The sequence below is a fragment of the Halichoerus grypus genome, chromosome 1 (genome assembly GCF_964656455.1).
Source record: "Halichoerus grypus chromosome 1, mHalGry1.hap1.1, whole genome shotgun sequence".
NCBI lineage: Eukaryota > Metazoa > Chordata > Mammalia > Carnivora > Phocidae > Halichoerus > Halichoerus grypus.
Genome location: NC_135712.1, coordinates 127,898,600 through 127,922,655, shown reverse-complemented (window position 1 = coordinate 127,922,655; position 24,056 = coordinate 127,898,600). Strand labels below are relative to the sequence as shown.

General features: G+C 39.2%; 1 protein-coding gene across 10 annotated transcripts in view; it reads left to right on the top strand.

Moving 5' to 3' along the window:
• Positions 1-24,056, top strand: part of ATP2C1 (ATPase secretory pathway Ca2+ transporting 1) — a 161,057-nt gene that overhangs the window by 21,696 nt on the left and 115,305 nt on the right. For 2 of the 10 annotated variants that reach the window (XM_078071782.1, XM_078071786.1), the window contains exons 1-2: positions 13,898-14,142; positions 14,432-14,614. The exons of 6 other annotated variants lie outside the window; for them this stretch is intronic. In XM_078071782.1, coding sequence (XP_077927908.1) covers positions 14,609-14,614 — 6 coding nt within the window. In that variant the 5' untranslated portion in view covers positions 13,898-14,142; positions 14,432-14,608. Of the gene's footprint in view, positions 1-13,897; positions 14,143-14,431; positions 14,615-20,327; positions 20,374-24,056 lie in introns of those variants that run through there. 2 more of the 10 variants (XM_078071795.1, XM_078071791.1) reach the window with 2 other exon arrangements.

Genomic DNA, 24,056 nt, shown 5'->3' with positions numbered 1-24,056 from the left:
AATGGTAAGAAAGAGAACTGTGTTTCTTGTTGTCCCAGAATCCATCAGGAATTTCCTTTGGATCCCACTGCTGCCAACAAATCTGTTAAAAAACAAATTCAACTGAGTACATTTTAAAGACCTTACTGGCTTTCTTCAACAATTCATGAATTGGTCAGCATCCCATCTAGATCTGAGAAGATATATAAAATGAAAGAGTTTTACAGGCAGAAGGGAAAGGGATAAGGAAGTTATACTAGTAAAGAAGCAGATTGGTTATGGCAAGGTCATCTTCCTTCAGGGGACGGCAGGGGTCTATCAGGCCCGTTACCTCACTAGTGACCAGGTGGTTCCAGATGACTAATTTAAGAGTCCATTCCTGGGAGATGCTAAAAGTATAATTAAATTGGGTATTAAGTCTCAGTTTCGTGACATGAGACTTAGCATAAATGACTCCATTTTGGGCCTGCTGTCCCTTTTTAACAGAGGTCTGAAAGTTATTCAATTTGGGGAACTTCTTCTAAGAAAAAGAATATGAAATTGTAAATACTAAATTAGAGACAAATTGGCTATTAGAATAGAATAAGAAATCACAACAAATTACAAATTTGGGTGACAAATTTGAGATCACAAAATCTGGAAAAATAAGTGTTTTAATAAGTAATGCATCCTAAGGTGTTTTGTTTCTACATTTTTGGGCTTCAGATTTTTTTAATCACCACTTCACATTCTCTAAAGAGATTATAAAAAAATAATCCAGATACTCCTTTAATATAGTTAATTTATATTTGTTTTTTATTTGAGTATAGAAAAGTTCCATGGGACTAGCTTCTGGCTCTTTCTCCACTCGCATACTTCAGGTGCTGGGCACCAGGGGATGCATTTATATAAAGATTTCAGGCCTTGTGATTTAGAATAGTAGGGAGTAGAAATATTCCTGGATGTCCTTTCTCTACCAGGACAGCCAGCAATAACTTAACCATATACAGATAGGACTACAAGCCACATTTGTGTACCTCCCTAAATCCAAATGAAACCTAAACATATCTCCATCTCAACTTCTTTTAAGCCAGATCCAAAATTTTGCCCTTGGGTGCCCCAATGCTGCTTGATAGGAGAAGTGTGAAGAAGGAAAAGTCAGCAAAAAGAGTAACTCTAAAATCAATTGCAATAAAAATATCCTTTGCAAATTTTACCAAACCATAAGACCATGAGAACATTGCTAGAGTCTCTTTAAGGGCCTTGAAAGGGGCCCCTGTAAATGAAGGGCCCTGAAATTTAAGTTTATTTGGTTTCCAAGAGAATCCAGCTCTGGAGGAATGGTATAACACAAAAAATGGTATTTATACCATACATAATACACAAGAGTCCATGCCATAGGGTAGCTTTGCAAGTAATGTTGTATGTGGTCCTATTCTGGGCAGCTTGAACTCCCAACTCCAACGAATGAGATAGAGGATATTCTTGGATGGAGGATGTTCTTTCAGTGTATTTTGCTCTACAGTAAGTAGCACTATGAAGATGGAGATACTGATACTGTTAAATCTCAAAGGTCCCCCACCCATACGCCCATTTATATTTGCAAAGGACTTCTTATTTGTAACGGAATAATTTGCAAATGCTACAGACCTCAAAACTCCTATATTAGTGTAATTAATATTAAACACACTGTTTACTATCCTTCCAAGCAGGGCAGTTAATACACATAGAGAAAAAAGCATGTTATTGCTGTTAAAGACTACATCGTAGAAAGATTATAGCACTAAAGAAAGTCTTTAAGAATTCATTGAGATCTAATCAAGCTATTGCAAACTCATCTGTTATCTGCAATTATAACATAGTTACTGTAACTTGTCTTTATCTCTGCATAAAATCACCTTTATGTTGGATATCTTTGCTGTATTTTGCTCCTTGGTGATGTATTCAAACGCCCAGTTCTCTCATGCATATCCACCTCTTTTAAAAGAGGACTGTTAAAGACCACATCGTAGAAAGATTATAGCACTAAAGAAAGTCTTTAAGAATTCATTGAGATCTAATCAAGCTATTGCAAACTCATCTGTTATCCGCAATTATAACATAGTTACTGTAACTTGTCTCTGGATAAAATCACCTTTATGTTGGATATCTTTGCTATATTTTGCTCCTTGGTGATGTATTCAAATGCCCAGTTTTCTCATGTATATCCTCCTCTTTTTTTTTTTTTTTAAGATATATTTATTTATTTGAGAGAGAGGTAGTGTGTGAGCAGGGGGAGGGGCAGAGGGAGAAAGAGAATCTCAAGCAGACTCCACACTCAGTGTGGAGCCCAACACGGGGCTCGATCTCACAACCCTGAGATTCTGACATGAGCCGAAATCAAGAGTTGGTCACTTAACGGAGGACTGCCCCACCCAGGTGCCCCATCCTCTTAGTAGAAATTCTTTTTTTTTTTTTTTTTTTAGGATTTTATTTATTTATCTGACAGAGAGACAGGAGAGAGGGAACACAAGCAGGGGGAGTGGGAGAGGGAGAAGCAGGCTTCCCGCCGAGCAGGGAGCCCGATGCGGGGCTCCATCCCAGGACCCTGGGATCATGACCTGAGCCACCCAGGCGCCCCTTAGTAGAAATTCTTGACTCATTTTACTCTTCTTCCTTTGTTCTGCAAATAACTGCCCTTAATGTAAGCAGTCCTTATAATTGTGTCCTATACCATAAACCCTATTATAATATTTACCACTATACTAGGCTATGGCCTGTAAGTACATCTCAAAATAAATAAAGCACATCACAGAAGTATTTTGGTCTTATAAGTGCATAGTTTGTAATCAAACTGTTTACACCAATTGAGTAGTGTAAAACCCTATTTCATTAGTCTTAAAAACGATCCTTTTGCTCTATCCCCAACATATAATTTCTGTATAATGTACTTTAGAAAAAATTTTATAGTCTCCGAAATGTTATACAGCTTTATTTTTAATGTTTTGTTTTTAAAGGCTGAAACTATTTCTCTAAGGAATACACTGTTTCAATAGAAAGGCATTTTCTACTTAGGAAGTTTTCCCCCACTTCTTTCATCTAACCAGGCTGCTTAAGGTTGATACATCTGGTCAAAGACACATTGTTCCAAAGGTCCTGACCTGAAATAAGAAAACAAGGACTGATTTATAGCTGGCAACACAACTATAACTCCATTGCCTGTGCATTGACCCTCTAATTTTTGTTTTCCTCCCTACCAAACTGTGGCTATGCTGATATGATGCTCCCAGTTATTTAAGAGGGGAAAAATGTGATCTCTTTATACTTGTATAGTCCTTTCCCCGGTCATTCAAAATAACTCATTTTAGGCCAACAGGTATCTACTCAAAGAAGGTCAAAATCCTATAACTTTAAGGCAATTTTTTTAAGAATTTAATTCATTTTTTGGGAAATGCTGGAGAAGGTTTAAAATACTGATATATACTCTCATGCTAATTTTTCAGACTTGAGGACTATTGGCATGATCAAAATATTTTTAGATGAAAGTTTTAAGTTTCCTGTAAATCAGTGCTCAAATTTTAGCACTGGAATCACCTGAAGGACTAAATAATAGGATGCAGGGCCCTACCCCTAGAGTTGCCAATTCAGTAGGTCTGAGGTGGCGCCTCAGAATTTGCACTTCTAAAAAGTTCCCCGGGGTAGTAGGGAGCACAGTTTGAGAACCACTGATGCAAACCGATATAGCTCATTTGGTGATGCATATTTTCAAAAATCAAAGCTGACAGGGTTTATACCTTCTCAAGCATGTATGCCATTTGGAAGATGGAGAGTCACTGCCAAAGCCAGGGGATAGTGATGATGATTTAAAGCTTCATAGATTCTTAACTGGCCATTTTCAACCATAGCTGCCCTATGCCTAGTAGTGATATATAATCCTTAGTAATGCAAGAAGTCATTGAACACTGTCTTGCCATAAGTGTTGAGCGAGATGGTCAAGAAAGAATTCTTGAGACGTTTTATGGTACAACTTAGTAAGTTTATTTAAGTAGCACAGGGACTGGACCTATGGGCTGAAAGAGCTGTAGTTTTGCTGTATGTAGCTGGTGGTTATATGCCTAGTGCTCAAGGGGGAGGTGTAGGGAGTATTAGATCATGAACAAGTTTTCTTTGAATTTCTATTCGTAGAACTGCTTTCTCAATATTTCTCTGGTGCTTATCATTCAGCTTGGTATTAACTATCAGTGAAATGTACAGGCGGTCATGAGACACTTTATATATGTAGCAACCAGTACGTATTTGATCCTTATCAAAATTATGCAGGCTATAGGTCAGCCTTCTGGGCTAAAGGTGAACATTTTCCTGCTTTTATACCTCATCATAAGAGTAATCTAAAATATGTTTTTATCTTTTTAATTCCTTCTTCTGTAGCTGTTTACTGATTGAAGTGATGTGGCAACTGAGAATTATAATTGTTGATTTAAATAACGGAATATAAAAAAGGTGTAATCATTGTATGTCCTCCATATGAAGTCTTTTTTTTTTTTTAAGATTTTATTTTTTGCCAGAGAGAGAAAGAGAGCGAGCACAAGCAGGGGGAGCAGCAGGCAGAGGGAGAAGCAGGCTCCCTGCTGTGGGACTCAATCCCAAAACCCTGGGATCATGAAGGCAGATGCTTAACAAACTGAGCCACCCAGGCATCCCCTAAAACTATTATGAAATCTCAACATTAAAAACAAAATCACTCAATTTTACCTTACCCCTATTCTGGTTAATATATAAATATAATTATAAGATCAGAAGAAAGAAAAATTTACCACTTGGAATAAAATGAGTATTCCTATACTGTTCAGTGGCTTTTAGATCATTACGACATGTGTTTAATATGTATTTTGTTGATTTTTCAATAAAGCATGTTAATGAACTTGTCTCAATTACCTATTGAATAATCTCTCTAAAATGCCTGTCTGTAATTATTTACTGTTAGGATTACACTTCCATTTTAGCAGTAATTTCAACTCTGAGAAGATAAACCCAAGGGATTCTAGAATAGCTTCTGCTTGGAGCATGATTTCCCCAGTGTCCAAAGGTTAAATAAGAACAAGTGAATAGATGTGGACAATGACCAAGCATGTCGTAAAATCAAGTCCTTATTAATTAATACCATTCTTAAATGTCATCAAATGAGCTATGGGGCAGATATCCTAGGCTCAGGAATTAATGGCCATCAAGGTTTCAGGGTGCCCCATTGAGTTGAAAGATGCAACAAAACAAAATGATAAATTGTAAAAGGTAATTCAATAAGCAGGGCAGCTTCTCACATATTCTCTAGTAGGTCACTGAGGTAGCTTTAAGGAAATAGGAGCCAAGATGGATATTGGACTCCTGGCTTTGACATTGAATAGGGAGAAATTATTTTTTTTTTAAAAGATTTTATTTATTTATTTGACATGGGGGCGGGGAGGGGAGAGAGAGAGAGAGCACAAGCAGGGGGAGTGGCAGCCGGAGGGAGAGGGAGAAGCAGGCTTCCTGCTGAGCAAGGAGCCCCATGTGGGACTTGATCCCAGGACCCTGGGATCATGACCTGAGCCGAAGGCAGACGTTTAACTGACTGAGCCACCCAGGCTCCCAATATTGAGAAATTCTTGTTCAAAGAGTTTCATCTGTGTTGAGTCCTAGCCTTGTTAGCTATAAAAAGCAATTAACAAGATCTAGTCTGCTTACCTTACAGGGTTGTGAGGATTAAATTTAATTATGTACATGGAAATGTCAACTGAAAAGCCCTAAACAAATGTGTTTTGTTAGCTGTTCAGTGAAAAATGATTCTCATTTTCCTAAAAGTAATACAAATTCTTTAATCAGGTATGCAATCTTTACCTTTCCAAGTGCTTTTCAGGGTTAAAATGAGTGATTTAATCATTTAAACTAGGGAAGAATATGTTTAGTTTTTTTTTCTTAATGTCATAGCTTTTTAACTGCTCTAAGTCAGAAAATAGAAACAAGTTGATGTGCAAACCTCAAAATAATAAATATTTTTATATTGGGGCACCTGGGTGGTTCAGTTGGTTAAGCGACTGCCTTCGGCTCAGGTCATGATCCTGGAGTCCTGGGATCGAGCCCCGCATTGGGCTCCCCGCTCAGTGGGGGGTCTGCTTCTCCCTCTGACCCTCTTCCCTCTCATGCTCTCTGTCTCTCATTCTCTCTCTCTCAAATAAATAAATAAAATCTTTAAAAAAAAATATTTTTATCAAGTTTGTTGGAAAAAAAATGACTATGGAAAACTTAATTTTATTTTAGCAATTTCACAGTAGAATCTATCACTAAGTAGTCATTAGCTGAGTAAACAAGAAAAAATAATTAAACAAGAAAAAGTCCGGTCTAGGGCACACAACTATATAAGAAAATAAAAATTCTGAAATCTAACTAGTTTTCAAGAATAATGTGCAGAATAGCGTAATTTAAAAATACTCCTGATTAGTAATAAGTAAAATTTGTCAAAGGAGTTTCTGAAATTAACATTTTTTAACTTTATATGCTAATATGGAAATCACCTAATTTAAAAAACAGACAATACTCCCTTGTTCAGTTTTTTTTTACTTACATCTTATTCTGTAACTTCCCATTGATTAACATTGCCTTTACTATTTAAAGTACTTTAACATTTTATCATTTGCATATGTCATAGTATTTTGAATTCTTTTAACTTATATCAGAGCAGCCAACCAAATAATATTTATCTAAAGCAAACTGATTTTTTTCTCATTTAAGACTCTATCAGGATGCTTCCAGCTGCAAGAAACAGAAAATATAATTTGTTTATTATTTCATATTAAAGGACATTCTGTGGTAGGACAGGCTCTAGGATTGGCTCATTTGTTAGCTTAATTATGCATTAAAGGACTTGGCTTCCTCTGATCACTGCTTTGCCATCCTTGGTGTTGGCTTTTTGGAGGAAGAGGGGTAGGTAGGGTAATGAGGTGGCTGCAGCACTTCTAAACATTCAAAATTACGGGGAAGGCTTGTTAAATCACAGATTGCGGAGTCCAACCACCCAGAATTTCTGACTCAGTAGGTCTGAGTGGGATCTGATAATTTGCATTGCTAATGAGTTCCCAAGTGATGCTGATGCTGCTGGTAGTGGGGGCCACACTTTGAGAAACACTAATTTTGACTAATGATCCTGGAGGGGAATGGATGTTTGAGGATCACGGGTAACATTCATTACAAGATGTACTTTATCATTTGGAATGTAACAGAGAGTTCCTTTTGCTCTCCTCATAGGGCCTGATGCCATTTTTAGTCTGTCAGCTTCCTGTTCAATATTCTAGAGAGGGACACTGCTCATTTTGAATACCAATATTCCTATGGTTGAGGTAGCAGTTTCTTAGAAAATAGTTTTGCATTCAACTGTTTGAACTAGGGACTGCTTGAGCCAGTCGAAGCCCCAAATTTGCACTTCAGCTTATTTGTTCCTGGCCTGTATAGAGCTTTTTTCCCCTTTCTTTCCAGAATCCCCATTTTTTTTTTTTTTTAAGATTTTATTTATTTATTTTACAGAGAAGGAACACAAGCAGGGGGAGTTGGGGAGGGAGAAGCAGGCTTCCTGCTGTGCAGGGAGCCCGATGTGGGGCTCGATCCCAGGACCCCATGATCATGACCTGAGCCGAAGGCAGACACTTAATGACTGAGCCACCCAGGCACCCCAGAATCCCCATTTTCTTAATCCCCCAAATATAGAATATTTGGCAATATTGTTATTTTTAATATCTTCTGAAATAAGCTACATAAACCTTGCCTTTTATAACCAAGAAAGCAAAAATAAAGTTGTCTGAAGGTACATATAAATGCTGCTAATCTAATTTCCCATCTGATCATTATTTGTAGTGATGAATTTTCTAACTTGAAGATTTAACCGTTTGCTTGTGTTGCAAGAACTCCTTTCTGCCAATTTGTAATTTTCCTTCTCTATCATCTATCTTATAAACCATCTTGCCAAATTGCATTTCTCCTTTCTCTGTTAGCTGTTTCATAAACCATCTCTTTGGTGTGGGTTCCCTATTTTGTGTAGTATGCTCAATAGGAATATGGTCTGTAGACTTGCATGACTGTCCAGGGCTAAACTTGAGAATCCTCATAAAACCTTGGGCAATTTCTGTGCTGTTGATCTCCCTCTCTAATTTATTATCATAATGGCATTTCTGTGCCTTTTTTCTCCTTTGTTCTCACAATAGGAAGCACGGTGGAGAGAGATGATTTCCGCAGGGGGCCTGGACTTGGGACAAGTTCAGGCAAAGATGCAAGCTTTGCAAAAAATATTTGACTTCTAGAAAGTGGTGGGGTAGAAAACTTTTAAGTGCAAAACGTACCATTTTGGTAGTCTGAGGAAAAGCAACCTTTCCCAAAGCTCTCTCCGGTGTGCAACACAGTATACAGAGATTGAAAATGTTTCTGATGTGAAATTGAGGATTTAAATGGACGTAGGGGGCCCAGGCTATTACTGCCAACACAGCAAGGGGCCAGCAGATATAATATGGAATCTGTCTGATAGTTTCAACTAATTTATGACAACCAACCTATCTGTAAAGCTTACAAAATGAGGAGAATGCTGGCCAGTGGCAACTTAGTGTAGTTGGCTATTCTAAGGCCTGTTGCTTATACCTAGTCTCCAAGCTGTCTTGTCCAAGAATTAAGAGTAGATTCCTGGATACTTAAGGTAATAACCGAAGACTGTGCAGGACATGATAGTGCTTTTGACTTTGTCACGCATTGATATACATGCCATCAAAACCCAAAGCACAAGCTCAGCTTGTGCATGGAAGCAGCCACCTCAACATCGTTATGTTTTTTTTGTTTTTTTAAATTTTATTTATTTATTTGATAGAGAGAGAGACAGTGAGAGAGGGAATACAAGCAGGGGGGAGGGGAGAGGGAGAAACAGGCTCCCCTGGAGCAGGGAGCCCGATGCGGGGCTCGATCCCAGGACCCTGGGACCGTGACCTGAGCCAAAGGCAGCCGCTCAATGACTGAGCCACCCAGGTGCCCCAACATCGTTATGTTTTAATTTCAAATGGTTACCTGGGTTCAAAATCTGGGTGTGAAATTTCATCTGCTTTGAGTAGTGCTCAATTTTTAATACTTCCTACAATGATTAGGACTTATTCTTGTTTAGACCAAGTTGTACTAGTTAACCCCTTTGTGGTTCGGAGATTTAAGTTCAATGTTAAACCTTGGAAAATCCCTTAATTCTTTGCTTTACAGGAAAGTAGAAGCTCATGTTTTAGTTTGATCACAGGTAGCAAGTAGCAAAGTCAAAGGTGGGATTATGTTTAAAAAATAAAAAGGTGGGGGGACACCTGGGTGGCTAAGCGTCTGTCTTTAGCTCAGGTTTTGATCCCAGGGTCTTGGGATCGAGTCCCACATCAGGCTCCCTGCTCAGCGGGGAGCCTGCTTCTCCCGTTGCCTGCTGCTTCCCCTGCTTGTGCGCGCTCTCTCTCTGACAAATAAATAAAATATTAAAAAAAAAATGGGATAATGTTTATTCATTCAACAACATATATGTATTTATGATGACCATTTTCCAGATTACCCATTTACTTAATAGGTCTTTATTAGATATTTACTACAGACCAATGATTTTGGGCCAGAGATGAATTATGCCAGTTTGGAAACTAGACAGAATATCCTTTAAATGGGTACATTTTTACCTCAAGATAAATCTTGGCATGTATATAATATGGAATATTGTATGTCTATTTTCCATGGAAACAATGAAGTCCAGAGATGACTTCTGGATATGGGACTCATACTCACTTTGCTCTTCCTCTTTCCATTTTTTTTTTTTTTAAAGCTCTTATTTATTTGAGAAAGAGAGTGAGTGAGAGAGAGCTCACAAGCAGGGGGAGTGGCAGAGGCAGAGGGAGAAGCAGACTCCCCGCTGAGCAGAGAGCCTGATGCGGGGCTCCATCCCAGGACCCTGGGATCATGACCTGAGCTGAAGGCAGATGCTTAACCTACTGAGCCACCCAATCGTCCCCCTTTCCCTTTCTTATCCTCATCTGTGCTCCCTCCTACCCTCACCTCCAATCCAGAAGATTGGTAGTACATACCAAAGATCCCAAATATCACCACAGGCTCAGAACTTGTTGAATGAGGAAACTGAGTCATATATAAACTTTGAAAATTAAAAAAGCACACTTACAATTCTCTAGTTTCTTCTGCTCAGTTTCAGCAAGGAAATGCTAGCAAGTGTAGAAGTTATGCAATTTTGTGGGCTGATAAAATATTTGTAAGGTACTTGGGTATCTCTGTGCTTAGTAAAGCCAACCAAATACAGGTAGATCATTTTTGAGCTCATTTGATTTTTATTCTGGCTTCTAATTTTTACTCTTCCAGTACAGCTAAGATAGAGACCCAAGCAGATGTACAGCAATTCTGGCAGGTGGTTGTTAGACACTGATTTGATATGATGCTTCTTTTAGTAAGACTGTATTTCCCCCAACTTGACCCCTAGCATGTCCTTTCTCTCACAGGAAGAAAAATATTTCTGTTGTTCTGTTTGAGTAGGTTAGCTTATAACAATAAAGCATTGTGTCTTTATATGCTTTTAAAATATCTACCTTAAAAAAAATGACAACTTTTTTTTTAGCAGCTAGGTATAATTCCTTAACTATTAATCTTTGGTACTTAAAACAACGTTAAAATAGCCTTTAAAATAAAACATTAATAGGGGCGCCTGGGTAGCTCAGTAGGTTAAGTAAGTGTCCGCCTTCAGCTCAGGTCATGATCTCAAAGTCCTGGGATTGAGTCCCACATCAGGCTCCCTGCTCAGCTTGGAGTCTGCTTCTCCCTTGCCCTTTGCCCCTCCCCCTGCTTGTGCTCTGTCTCTCTCTCAAATAAATAAATAAAATTTAAAAAAAAATAAAATAAAACATTAAGGAAAGATTTTAAAACAACATTTTCCAGGTTAATTTTTAAATCCTAAAGGGCCATATATTTCTTCATCATCCAGGTTTATAAAAATGCCATCTATCAAATTTGTTATTAAAAACAAGATGCCTCACATCCTTTGTGTAATAAGGCACAGTATAAATAAAATTTGAACACCATGACTATCCTTCCTCAATCTTCCCTATTTGTAGTATTTCCCCCAAGCAGAGGTACCTGACAAATTCCCCTTTATTGCTCATATGTGGAACACTTTTTGCATCAGATATATTTAATTAATTTTGTAGGTTAAATATTCAGAACCAAATGAGTAGATTTTTAGAGCATTGATTCATAAAGAAGAAAACAGAGGGAACTTGAACATAATACATTTCATTGCCATTAATCTAATTAATCTCATTCTAGCTAGCTAATAGTCTGTTTTGCTTGTTTCTCTGTATAATCTTATACAGTGCCTATAATTTACGACCTGTCTTCACTTTATCAGATCCTCACAACAATCTTTTGAGGGAAAGGATAGTTATTATGCATACATCTGTATCTAAAATATTGTAATACATATGTATGTATATGTATAGGTGAATGTATATACACATATATATGTATATGTAATGTAGTGTACATGTATTTTAGTCCCCTTCCCCCAAGATGAGGAGGTGGAGATTGCTAATACAAAAGTCTCATGGCAGGTTAGCTGGTCGGAGGAGAGAATGCTGAAAGAAGGAAGAGGACTTCTGAAGCTTATGGCTCAAGCATTCCCCACTGCTCTGGCTTGAACAGTGTTAATAAATGCTATCTTTCATTTACATAGGAAGTCAAAGCTGGTGCTAGTGATGTTGGCTAGCTTGGTAGAAGAGGTGTTCAGACACAGAATAGAGGATCACTCTGTGGAGATGTGTTGATAAGGCTGAAGGATCAGCTGAGGGGTTGAACCAGCTATCCTTAAAGGCTTTTTGCTGCTCCCAAGCCCAGGAGTTTGTGAGATGACTGATGGTGGATTAAGAATGCAGGCAGTGTGCAACAATTCTTCTGGACAAAGCTGGTTTTATCCAGTTTCTTTTTTGCCTTAGTTATAGGAACAATGGCTTTCACAATTTAGGCAACCAAAAAGTAAAATTCCACTGTAAGCTACTTTAGGTTTAAGCCATGGGGTGATATATCCTTGGGGGAGTTAGTTTTGAATTCTGTGTTAATGTTGGGGTTTTGCAGTGCACAACAGATAATTCTGAAGTTACCTCAGAAAAAATGTCTGAGCTTGGGGGGTATGGGGTAGCTGGGTGATGGTCATTGGGGAGGGTATGTGTTGTGGTGAGTGCTTTGTGTTGAGTAAGACTGATGAATCACAGACCTGTACCCCTGAAACAAATAACACATTATATGTTAATAATAATAAAAAAAGAAAAATGTCTGAGCTAATTAAGGCAATCCAATATCAAATTTTGTATAGGGAAATTACCCTCTATTTTGTAAGATCATATGTTAATATCGAATAATGTCTACATTTACATTTTCTACTTTACGTGCTTATGTTTTTAATACAATGCTGTGGTGTCAAGGTCCAATAAGTATAGTAACTAATAATCATTACAAATTGATTACAACATTGAGCAAGAGATAGCACATTCCTTGTTTTACAAATGAGGTTTATAACACCGCTGGCTGGGCAAAAATCCCTAAGCATGTAAGCCAAAGGTGTGTTATAGATAGTAACTCTAAGACTAGAAACTAGTTCATCCTGATTTTTATGGTTTGTTTTGGAATTTAATAGTGACCTCGTTGAATAAAATCTCAACGTATCTTAATTGAAAAGTAAATCTAGAAAGCTGTCCAGAACTTTTGATCCTAGACTAATTACACAGGGTTAAATAGGGAAGACAGGTAACCCGGTCCATTTATTTTGACGTTGAACATGTGGTCAGAGAACATATCGGGAAGTGTTACAGGACCTGAGATAAGGGGCAAATTTTTTAATGAGAATAAGTGGTGATGGAGAAAAATACCTCTAGGACACAAGGGAGGACTCCTGCGGTTTTTACAGTTCTTTGTGGCGAATGCGGTCGAACTCAGAAGGTGTAGCCCTGCCCTCTAGTGGATTTGGGTGCGAGAAGACTTAGGTTTAGTCTCCGGTTCCGGGCCAAAGTTTATTAACATCAACCGTCCATAAAAAAGTCACTTATTGGGGGGTCTGGGTGAGATGCTGAGCAAGTGAAAGGTTCAAGTGGCAAAAGACATAGCCAGTGGCCGGAGGTAATTCCCGTTCTTCGGCTTCCACCCCTGGACGCTCAGTTTCTAGTTGCTCCAACCTTTCGGGTTCCACACACCTGAAAAGGCTGAGTCCTCCCTCGAGCTCTGCGGCTGATTCCTGCCTTCTCATTACACACAGGCACTTCAGCAGATCCCTTAGCGGGATAGAACCTTGGGAAGTCGCCCCGCGATGACCTGCTCCCGCAAGTCAGAGCAAAGCAGCTGTAATAGGGGTCTGCAGGTGAGGGTGGGAAGTCCCAGTGAGAACACCAGAGTCCCTCTGCGTTCGCCCCTTCCCTCGGAGGTCCTCGCGTCGCCTGCCGAGATTGTGACGGCCACCCCGACGGGAGGGGCTTCCCATGTCGCCTTTGTTGAGGGCGCTCAAATACCTCGGGGACAGGGAGCATGATCGTACCTGCCCGCTTGGCCCTACCCCGCGGCTGCCTCTTGAGAATGCGTGCCCGGGGCTGGGGAGCGGGTGGGTCTCCGACCCTCGCGCCCAGTGGGTGCGTAGAAACGGGCAGGTACCGTCCCAGGGGTCAGCGAAGAGCCTCCACAGGGAAGGTAGGGCCGGGGCGGGGCTCTGGCCCAGCGCGCCCTCCTACGGGACTGCTCCGCACCCAACCAGAGCCCTTTCGGGGCGGGCGGCCCGGCCTTCGCTTCATTTCCGCCGTCTGCGCCTGTGCGTGCGAGTGCGCATGCGCGCGCTCCTCTCGCAGCGGAAGTAGTAGCGACAAAGCTCGGTCCGCGGCGGGCCCGGGAGTACGGGGCGTGCTGGGGCGGGGGGCGGCGGGGAGGGGCCGAGCGCAGGAGGCGGAGGCGGGAGCAGACCAGCGCGGCCGCGCCGAGCCGGCCGGGCCGACCGTGACGGGTCCCCTCACCTCCTCTCCTTTCCCCTCCCCGACCGCCCTCCCGTTCGCTCCTTCCTGACGCCGGGAGCAGGCTCTTGCCTGGCGCCGCCGCTCGGCGAGCCACTCCTCTTCGCTCCAGGCACGCGGGGCGCTCCCGCGAGCCTCGCGGGTGAGTCCCCCGCAGCCCGGAGGAAGGGGGTCTGGGGCTTTGGGAGGGCACCGGTATTACCTATTGCCCCCCATTTCCAGAAACTTCCAGGTCCTGAGGGAGGGAGCGGCCGGTGATACCCCAGCTTGGGGGTGTCTCTAGGGCGCCGCCCCGCCGGCTTGAGCTGGGGGCGTTGCGGGGCTGAGGGGGTGGGCATGCGATCTGGGGGCTCCCGACGTGGTGGCGGGGCGGGGGTCTCCCTCCTCGCCCTCTCTGTCGTCAGCGCCGCTTCTCCTGGTTTCTCTTGCAGATGCTGCTGCTAGGGGTGGTGGGAGCAGCCGTGGGACGTGTGGCCGGGAGAGGGGGTGACAGCCTGGGATTCCGGGGGCTTCTCTTCCTTGTCCTCCTCTCCTCTCTATTCCCAGTGTGGCCGCGGCTGACACTAAAGACTTTGTAGCCATCAACCCAAGTGCAGTTTCGATGGAAAATGAAGGTAAAGGCCCCTGGCAGACGGGTTGCAACGCGGAGTTGAGGGTGTGGTGGTTTGCTTTTCACTTGCCTTTCTTTTTCCACCTTTTTATTTTCCTGATTTTATTTTTTCCTTTGTGAAGTATACAAGGAATTGCTTTTTTCGGATATTAGCTTTTATTTTGGTAACAGAGCATTTCGGAAATTAAGGCACTGTGGGTTGACTGAGCTTTATTCCGCTTTCCTGAGAAAGCTGCTGTCTTTAGCTTAGGGAATGGAAAGGAAGTTTTCATTTCAGATAGCATCTGTGCTTGTTTAAATAGCTATTTGAAAGGAATCACTCGAGGAGAAGTGGAAATGGAGAGGGAAGGGGATGGACTGCATCTCTGTATATTTGCATATGGAAACCATTTTTTATTAACTCAGATTTGTTTTTCAGTTCAGAAAAAATAACTGAATTTAACAGAATGTTATGAGGTGATTTCCTTTCTTAAAGTTCCTCCCTATTTCAAAACATCATTTAGGAGGTTGACAGTGGAACTTGTTTGTCCACTGTGCACTTTGGACCACTAAATTATCATTCACACGTTACTTGATTCCTTTGGTCTCATTAAAATATTTAATGCTTTTCATTACACGGTACTGGTTATTTTCCAAAAGCGTTGAACAACTCTGAATATGATTTTCTCTCCTGAAATGACCACATTTATTCTGTGGACTGAATTCTGACTTTTGTGTGATAATCTCTCTCTCTCCCCCCCCCCCCCAAGTCTGCAAGATGCTATGAAAGATACTTAGAAATTACAATTTGTCTTCTTGTATCTTTTGGTTTTTAAAATCTGTAACTGGTACAGAGGAGATGGAATGGGGTTTTTCAGTTGCTTTCTCACTTGTTTTTCCGTTTTTGAGAATGTAAGTTCAGTTGTCCTAAGTAGAACTGGTAATTTTAGGATAGATGTTTCTTCTATGCATAATTTGTTTTGCTGCCCAAGACCCTGGGATATGTGGGAAATACAAGAGGCACGATTATATTGCTCAGTTTTACTCTAGATGGATAATTGGTGGAAGACATTTTCTGAAATACTAAAGTATATAACTGCAGAGGAGTTAGACCATCTAATTGGGTCTTTAGAAACAGCATTTGAAAGCAGTGATGTTTTTGTCTGGTGTTAAGGAAAAATCACTTTTCTGAGGCTTTCTCTTCTTTGTCTTGGTTTACAGATTTCAGAAAGACAAATCCTTTCTTCACAAGAGACAAAGAATATTAAATGCATTCATATACCTGTTTCTTGGTAGTTGTATCTTAAATAACATCAATAACTCCTGCTTTCAGAGTGTTACCAGATTTAAGAGAGTAGCCCAAAGTAGGTGTATTCTTAGAGGTTGCTTTTGTTTTTTGATCTCTTAGGAAAAGGAGCATGACTAATAAAGCTGACTCTCATATTGTCTATTGGCGTGAGAGGGAATGGTGGTGAGATGGGAGCATGGTGCATGCTTGTGTCAGACTGAGTTTGTATTATTTGGCCTCATAGTAAAAGATACAATTCTTAAAAACTTGCAGGGGTTTTCTGCCTGTAATAATCAAGAGGCCTTTTTTGTCAGTTTCTCATTACCATAACAGTTTTTCTTTTCTCATATTTAAACATCTTTAAGAAGAATTTGCATATAACCTAGAATTTTCAGTGGACTATTTTGAAATACATAGAATATTATTGCTTTTCTTTTTATAGTTAGTATTCTCCTTTGACATGGTGTATCAGTATCTTGGGAGTGTGAAAAAAAAAATGATTCAAACCATGCCTTAACCACTAAAAGTTGAGTGACTTTAAGCAAATTACAGTTGACTCTTGAACAATGTGGGATTTAGGGGCGCCACCTCCCCCAGTTGAAAATGTACTATAACTTTTGACTCCCCCAGAACTTAACTACTAATAGCTTACTGTTGACTGGAAGCTATATGATAATCGATAATAAAGTCAATTAACACATATTTTGTGTATGTATTATATGCTGTATTCTTACAAGAAAGTAAGCTAGAGAAAAGAAAATTGTAAGGAAAATACATTTACTGTACTGTAAAAAGTCTTGATGTAAGTGAATCTGCACAGTTAAAACCTGTGTTCAAGGGTTAACTGTACTTCACCTTTCTTAGCCTCTGTTTCCTCCTCTATAAATTGGGATTGATGATACTTAGTTTACATAGTTAAGAGGGTGCAATCAGAAACTTGGGAGAGAGGAAGGAATTTAAGAGCATGTGCTGTGGAGCCAGGCAACCTGATTTGAATGCCAGATCCCCACTTAGCATAATTTGGCTTTTTGTGCTTCAGTTTCTTCATCTATAAAATAAGGGTATTGATAGAACCTGCCATATGACACTGTATTTTTTAAAGATTTTATTAATTTGAGAGAGAGAGAAAAAGAAAAGGAGCAGGGGGTGGGGGCAGAGGGAGAAGGAGAAGCAGAGTCCCTGCTGAGCAGGGAGCGATCCCGGGACCCTGGAATCATGACCTGAGCAGAAGGCAGATGCTTAACCAACTGAGCCACCCAAGCCCCCCCCCCCCCGCCTCCTGCCATGAGATTGTTATAAGCATTTAGAACAGTATCTGGCACATAGTAAGTGCTCAGCAAATGATTATTATAAATAGCCTAACTCAGTGTTTGCATACTGTTATGCCATCTGGCTTTAATGTTATGATAGCTGAATATTGAAAGGAGGAACAGTAGTGCCAAAATGCTCTGTATGAAGTTGTTATTAGTTAGGGAATGAGTGAGTCAAGTACAGAATTTTCTATACTGTTATGGCTTTAATTCTATAGAGAAAGTTGGGGCTCCAGCAAGAAACCAGAGGCCAGTGTGGAAGGAGACAGGTTTGGGTTTGAATCCTGACAGGTAACTTTTTCCTCGCCTAAAAAAATCTGATGAGTTACTGTGTTTCTAAGTTTTCACATCTGTAAATGGGATAATGCCCTCTTGGAGGTTTGATGTGAGGAACAAATGAAGCCTGGTATGTGAAGTGCCCAGAATGATGGTTGACACATGGTTAGCATGCATTAGTGATTGAGTGATTACTGCTGTTCCCCAGAAAGAGACTCCTAGTAGGTATGTAGATAAACTACATCTCTAGGTATGTACAGTGTAGAATTATAGTGGCTCCCAGGGGCATTAGCATGAAGGTTCTTAGATAGTGTGCCGTGTCTGCAATGGTTGTTGGAGGGGATAACTTCATCCTTGTGGTTCATTTTAACAATGGTGGTAATTTTCTTTGGCACTTCAGTTTCAATTTTTCTGGACCTTTCTCCTATGTCTCACTTAAACTGTTAACAGCCGAGCTTACCCAGTTTTTAGCCTTAGCCTCCAGAATGCTTTGTGAATATTTCCTGCCAGTCACAGGAAGTATTTGAAGTGTTAATTTCCTGGAGTTTCCGGGATTGGTCCTAGACATCCCTTTGTGGAACTCCTTTTGCATGTTTGGAACTCCTTTTTGCATGTTTATTTTGAATTTAGATACCACTTAGGAATCTGAGATGTACAAATAAATGGCTCTTTTCCTGATTTTTTAAAAAATTAATTATTTATGCTTAAAGGGATGGCTTATTTAGAAAGGTATTTCTAGCTGGAGAATTTTGCAGATAGTTTCTTCTTCCCAGTAATGTTCCCCCTGACCCTTTGGAATAAATTTGGCCTTTCTCATAGAAAAATATGAATTTAATGTACCTGAAACTGATATAGCTTTAAATATTTCTTTGACTAGTGCATAAAAATAATTTCAAGATTTCAGGACATGTTTAATTTATAGTTATAGGCAGGGCTAATAGGTCTAGAAAAAATTCCCCTGATCTTTTTGGATAGCATTTGGAAATGATAGTATTTTTTATTTACACTTTCCTTTAAAAATAGTTTCTTGGTCAAATGATTAATCATCTAAGAATGTCTCAAGAAAAGATTGTGTGTTAGGATAAGGATAGTTGGAGGAACTGTAAGTAAAATGGAGAAACCATCTTAATTGCCTTCCTTTGACTAGAAATAGGAAGCCAGATTATAAAAATATTTTATATCTTTAGGTATGGAAAACATATTTTGTTTGCACGTTTGTCAATAAAGTAATATTCTTAATATTTCTAGAAAAGAGTTGAAACTGAAAGAGATGTGTGTAACAGCATCTTATAAAATGTAGTAATTTAACCCAGAGGAAGGATGCTGCAGAGATTATTTGTAAGCAATAGCTTCCTACAGTTGAATCCTAAATACTTGATTTGTCTTAATGTTTTTATCATTCAATGTCAGCAGAATTAAACTGTTAACTGAAGCAGTGTTGATCATAATAGTCTTTTAGGAACACACCCCTAGGGGATTCAAGGTTGATTTTCTTTTGAGATCTTAGTTAACCATAATATGTTTAGGTTATATTTTGTTTTAAAGCTGGAGAGAATACCATAGCTTGATGGTAAAGTTAGCTGGTGTGAATTTTAAATTACATAGTTGTTAAATGTAACATCTTAAACAACTCTTAAGGGTTAGTTCAAAAGGTCCTCCACTATTTACTTTGTTAAAAGACGTATTCCTTTTATAGTGATTTCAGGCTTCAGTTGTGACAAGATTATCTTTATGATTTTCATATGGACAAGTGTTGGTAAAAGGCTAGTAAAATAAAAAATGATTGGGCGAACTCTGTATTAATGCCATGATGTTGTACAGCAAAGTATTTCTCTGAAAAAGAAATGTCAGGCTAAATTGATGCATTTTCTTTTGAATTTTTATGGCTGGTATTTATATGCATTTGTTAATTATGTCTTCCATCTTCAATGCTTTAAGTTACTATTGAGGAAAGCATAAATCTTGGAATTACAAGGAAATTACTCAAATTGTGTTGAATGAAATTAGTTTAGGCTAAGCTTATTGGATACATTTAGAAAAAATTTGAGTGAAATGTTGCAAGGGTGTGGTATCATAGGTTATAGCCAAAAAGAAACTAATAGTGTGGGTTAAAAGTAGCACCTTAAAATGGCTGTAACTGGGCATCTAATTCAGCTTCAATCACTGCTTTTTCTTTCTGCTACAGATAATAGAGAATGTGTGAATTGGAATTATTTAACATACCTATTAATTACAGTTGCTTAATTAAGGCTTTTGGCTTGACTTTTGATCTTTTCTTAAAGGCGTTGTCCTAAAGAGGATACGCATGATACGTCTTTATTCTTTCTGAAAATTCTGAGACATGGAAACATCCTTGTAGAAATTATTTTCACTTATTTATTTACTTGAAGAACCTGACAAAGTTGGAATAGCAGTAGGATCCTGACACTAAATATATTTGCCACTTTATAGGAAAACTCAGAAATGATAACAGAAGCAGAAATATTTAGGATGTCACCCATCATAATTTTCTTGAATATTTTTTAAAACTGGGAAGTATAAATCAAAACTTTTGATTAGGTTGTGAATTTCAGATACTGGATTTAAAGTTATCTTGATTGTGGGGTCTTAAAAAGGATAAAGCATTTTCTAAGGATCATTAATACAATAAAATTTTGTTCCCTGCCTAAGGGACAGATAAACTTTAAAACAGGTCCTGGATTCCCTCTTATCTTAAATCAGAGCCTTTCATTTGCAGTATAAATAAATTAGTCTCTTGGTGCTATATATTCATATATGTTGTGAATATATCTTTATGTGCCTTTGCAATTATTTCATTATTTTGTTTGACCATCTCTTTTAGACTTTCTGTAGTGGAACGTTTGCATTACCTACCTTCATCTGGCTTTATATATTGGGAGAGGCAGAAAGGTTAGTTGGATCAAATTTTCTTTGGGAATCTCCCCTCTCTTTTCTGTTGTCAATTGTACATTCCCTAAGAGCAGGCAAAAGCTGTTCATGGCACAAGTGCCCGAAATAGCATGCAAGCTGCTTTTTAATGGCTATGCAAACTAATCTCTGCTATGTCCTTTTCTTAATGCTTGTCAGGGTTGCTATTTACTGAGAGTTAACATCTGACTGTGAAAGTGTCAATGATCATGGGTGCCTGGGTGGCTCAGTGGGTTAAGCGTCTGACTCTTGATTTCGGCTCAGATCATGATCTCAGGGTTCTGAGATTGAGCCCTGCGTGGGGCTCTGCACTGGGTGTGGAGTCCGCTTGGGATTCTCTCCTCTGCCCCTCCAATGCACGTTCTCGCTCTCTCTCTCAAAAAAAAAAAAGGGTCAGTGACCAGATGGGAAGTTCCAGTTTCTTTTCCCACTCCAGAAGAGGAGGGTTTGAGGTCTGCCAGTTTGAGGTCTGCCAGCCCCCTACCCTAGAGGCTGGTATTCAGTTATGATATCTTTATGTATACCCTTCATTCCTTTGAGGGACCAAGAGAGATTAGTTCCTTCTGATTTTTTCTGTTCCTAGAAAAAAAGAGAGGAGATGGGCTGTGTTTATATTAGAAGGATGGGAATGGAGAGTGGGGATGGATGAGAGAGACATTTTACTCCTAGGAAAAACCGGCAGAAGTTGGGTAGTAATTAGATACAGGAAATGAAGGGGAAGGTTGAGTCAGAATGACTACAAGCTGTTCAGCCATCATAACTGGGTGAGTAGAAGTACCGTTGGCTAGTTGGAGGAGTTAGCTGAGTTGGCGACAGGCCAAGCAGAGTATGTCAGAGGTCAGACTGTCATGGCTTGCATGTCATAGGTCTGTGTATGGAGGGAGGCTTTAAAATTGAACACCAATTGGGCTAGAAGACTAGGGTTCAAAGTGAGCTCTTGAGGGCAAAGACCCTCAGTTGCCCCTAATTCATTTTGATTAGCATTTGGCATGTAGCTATTGTCCATTGAATGAACATGCTGGCTTCTTCACTTTTATTGGTTCTCAGCTAGGGGTGATTTTGCCCTCCAGGGACATTTGGCAATATCTAGAGATACTTTAGTTAAAACTAGAAGGGTGCTACTGGCATCCAGTGAGTAGAGGCGAGGGATGCTGGTGAACATCCTACCGTGTACAAGACAGTCCCTTCCCCTTCACCCCCCAACAAGGAATTAACTGGCTCTAAATGTCAAGGGTGCTGAATTTGAGAAACATTGTTCTAACCAAGGGCCAGGAAGTTAACTCCTCTAAGCCTTGGTTTCCTCACTTGTAAAGGGATGATGATGTATTCTACTTCAAGCTTGTTAGGATTAAATAGGGCTAGGTGCCTGGCATGAAAGGGCTGCTCAGCAAATGCTAATTTCCCTTACCTTGGTTGATGAAAATGAGGAAATTATTTTTGTCATTTGTCTATTAAACAACTTCTAATTTCAAGGCTTCACATATTTTTTTGAGAGATGAATGGAATGCCCGGGAAACCTATAGCGGTTTTTATAATCTTAATGATTCTGTCATGGTTGCATCACATTATGGTTTTGGGTTTTGAGTATTTCATGATTTGTAATTAGCAGTAGGTAGAAATGTTGAAATCTGGATTAAATGTTTTAGGAGGTTAAACTCATAATTTTACTTGCTGTGAGATCTTTTACTGTTTGAAAGAAATTTTACTGTTCTTTGAAATCAAAACTGAAGTGTTGTGAGTTACTTCTTTTGGAAAATGCCAGACCTGTGTCTGTAAAGCTCTTTCCTTTTTTATCCCTTTACAAAATTTCAAGTAGATCTTCTCTGAAGTCGTAACTCTTTCTCAGATTTACTTTTATTTTTTATAGGAAATTTTCTCTTTTTTTTAAGATTTTATTTATGGGGGGAGAGAGAGAGAGCGAGAATGAGTGGGGGAGGGGCAAGGGAGAGGGAGAAGCAGACTCCCCGCTGAGCAGGGAGCCCCACGCGGGGCTCAATCCTAGGACTCTGAGATCCTGACCTGAGCTGAAGGCAGACGCTTAACTGACTGAGCCACCCAGGTGCCCCCCTTAGATTTGCTTATTAAGGTCTTCATTAGGTAGCTTTCTTTTACTTAAGAAAAAGTACTTTTTTTACTCTTTTGTGAAGTGTAGAAATTACCACCAGCTCTTTGACTCATGCTAGGGTCAGGACACATGTATTTTCGATTTTAATACAAGGACCATAACCTTGAAAACGTATTCTAGCCATAGCCTCACTGTGTTTACTAATCTGTTTACATGTACATAGTTGTGTACCATTCTCCTTTTTAAGGAGTTCTTTGCTGCTTTCTCTTTCCTTTTAGGGAAAAGATTGGTTTAGTCTCCCTATACTTTTAATATCCCCATCTATAACATGAGATTAATAGATAAAGGTGTTTGAGTTTAGTGAACTATTTATTGGACTCTTACTAGTGTTTCTTTTATTAATAGCAGTGGAATTTATAAATAACATTCTGCCTATATCTCATATTAAACTAAGGTGATTTAAACATACCATTCATTAAATAGTTGATCAGAAAAATGAAATAACTTGAGTAAAACCACTTAAAATGGAAAATATTGTATAAGTGATAATAGAGTACATTTTGTGGTAGCAAAGAAATTCTCATTCAACTTAAACCTGTAGGGTTCAAAGTTGGTGGCTTTTGATGATATAAATTGTATCCGACCACAGGTTGCTTTTAAGGGCTTATTACATGGTTCTCTCTTGTACCTGTAGACATTTAGGTCAGTTAAGTACAGGGTGTGAAGGATGCTGCATTCATGTCTTTGATTTCATAAGGGTTTGGTTGCCATAGCCTGTAAAATTAAGCCTACCAGTTAACTCCTATGTGAAAGGAATGCCATTGGACAAATGGAGGAACTAGGAGAAGGAATGAAGGAATGTACCATATGTTTCTATAGTTGAATTACTGGCTAGTCCAACTTTTTTTTTTTTTTTACTCTGATATTACTAGTAAAATAATTGTTGCTAGCTGAGAGCTTTAAAAACAGCTCCATGTTTAATGTAGGGTAATAACAAAATGGACAGATTTTAAAAAATATGTAGAGGATATGATACCCTGTCCCTCATCTTTGTACTGAATTTGTCTCAAGACTTGGAATAATTTCTACAAACTGATTTATCAGTAAATGGAGTATTATGCCCACTTTTAACTTAGTTAAAAAAAAAAAAAAAAGCCAAATTCTTTCCAGGTGTAATTGCTTAACTGTTGTTAAAGTGTTGTTTGACTTCTAATTATAGAAGAAAGATTTGCTTTACTTTCAGAGGTATTTCTAAAATCTTTAAACTTTTAAACTGAAATAATTTTAGACTTACATCAAAGGTGCAAAATTTGTATAAAGAGTTCTCATAAACCCTTTTCCCAATCTCCCTGTTAACATCTTATATAATCATAGTACAAGGATCAAAACCAAGACATTCACATTTATAAACTATCCTTTTTCTGCTCTGGGATCCAATTCTGGATTCCACCTTGCATTTAGTTTGTTACATTTTCTTAGTTTCCTTCCATCTATTAAATTGTCTGGTCTTTTTTTCATTTTTCATGATCTTGACACTTTTGAAGAGTACTGGTCAGTTATTTTTTAAGAATGTCCCTCAAAAAAAATGAAACAAGATGAA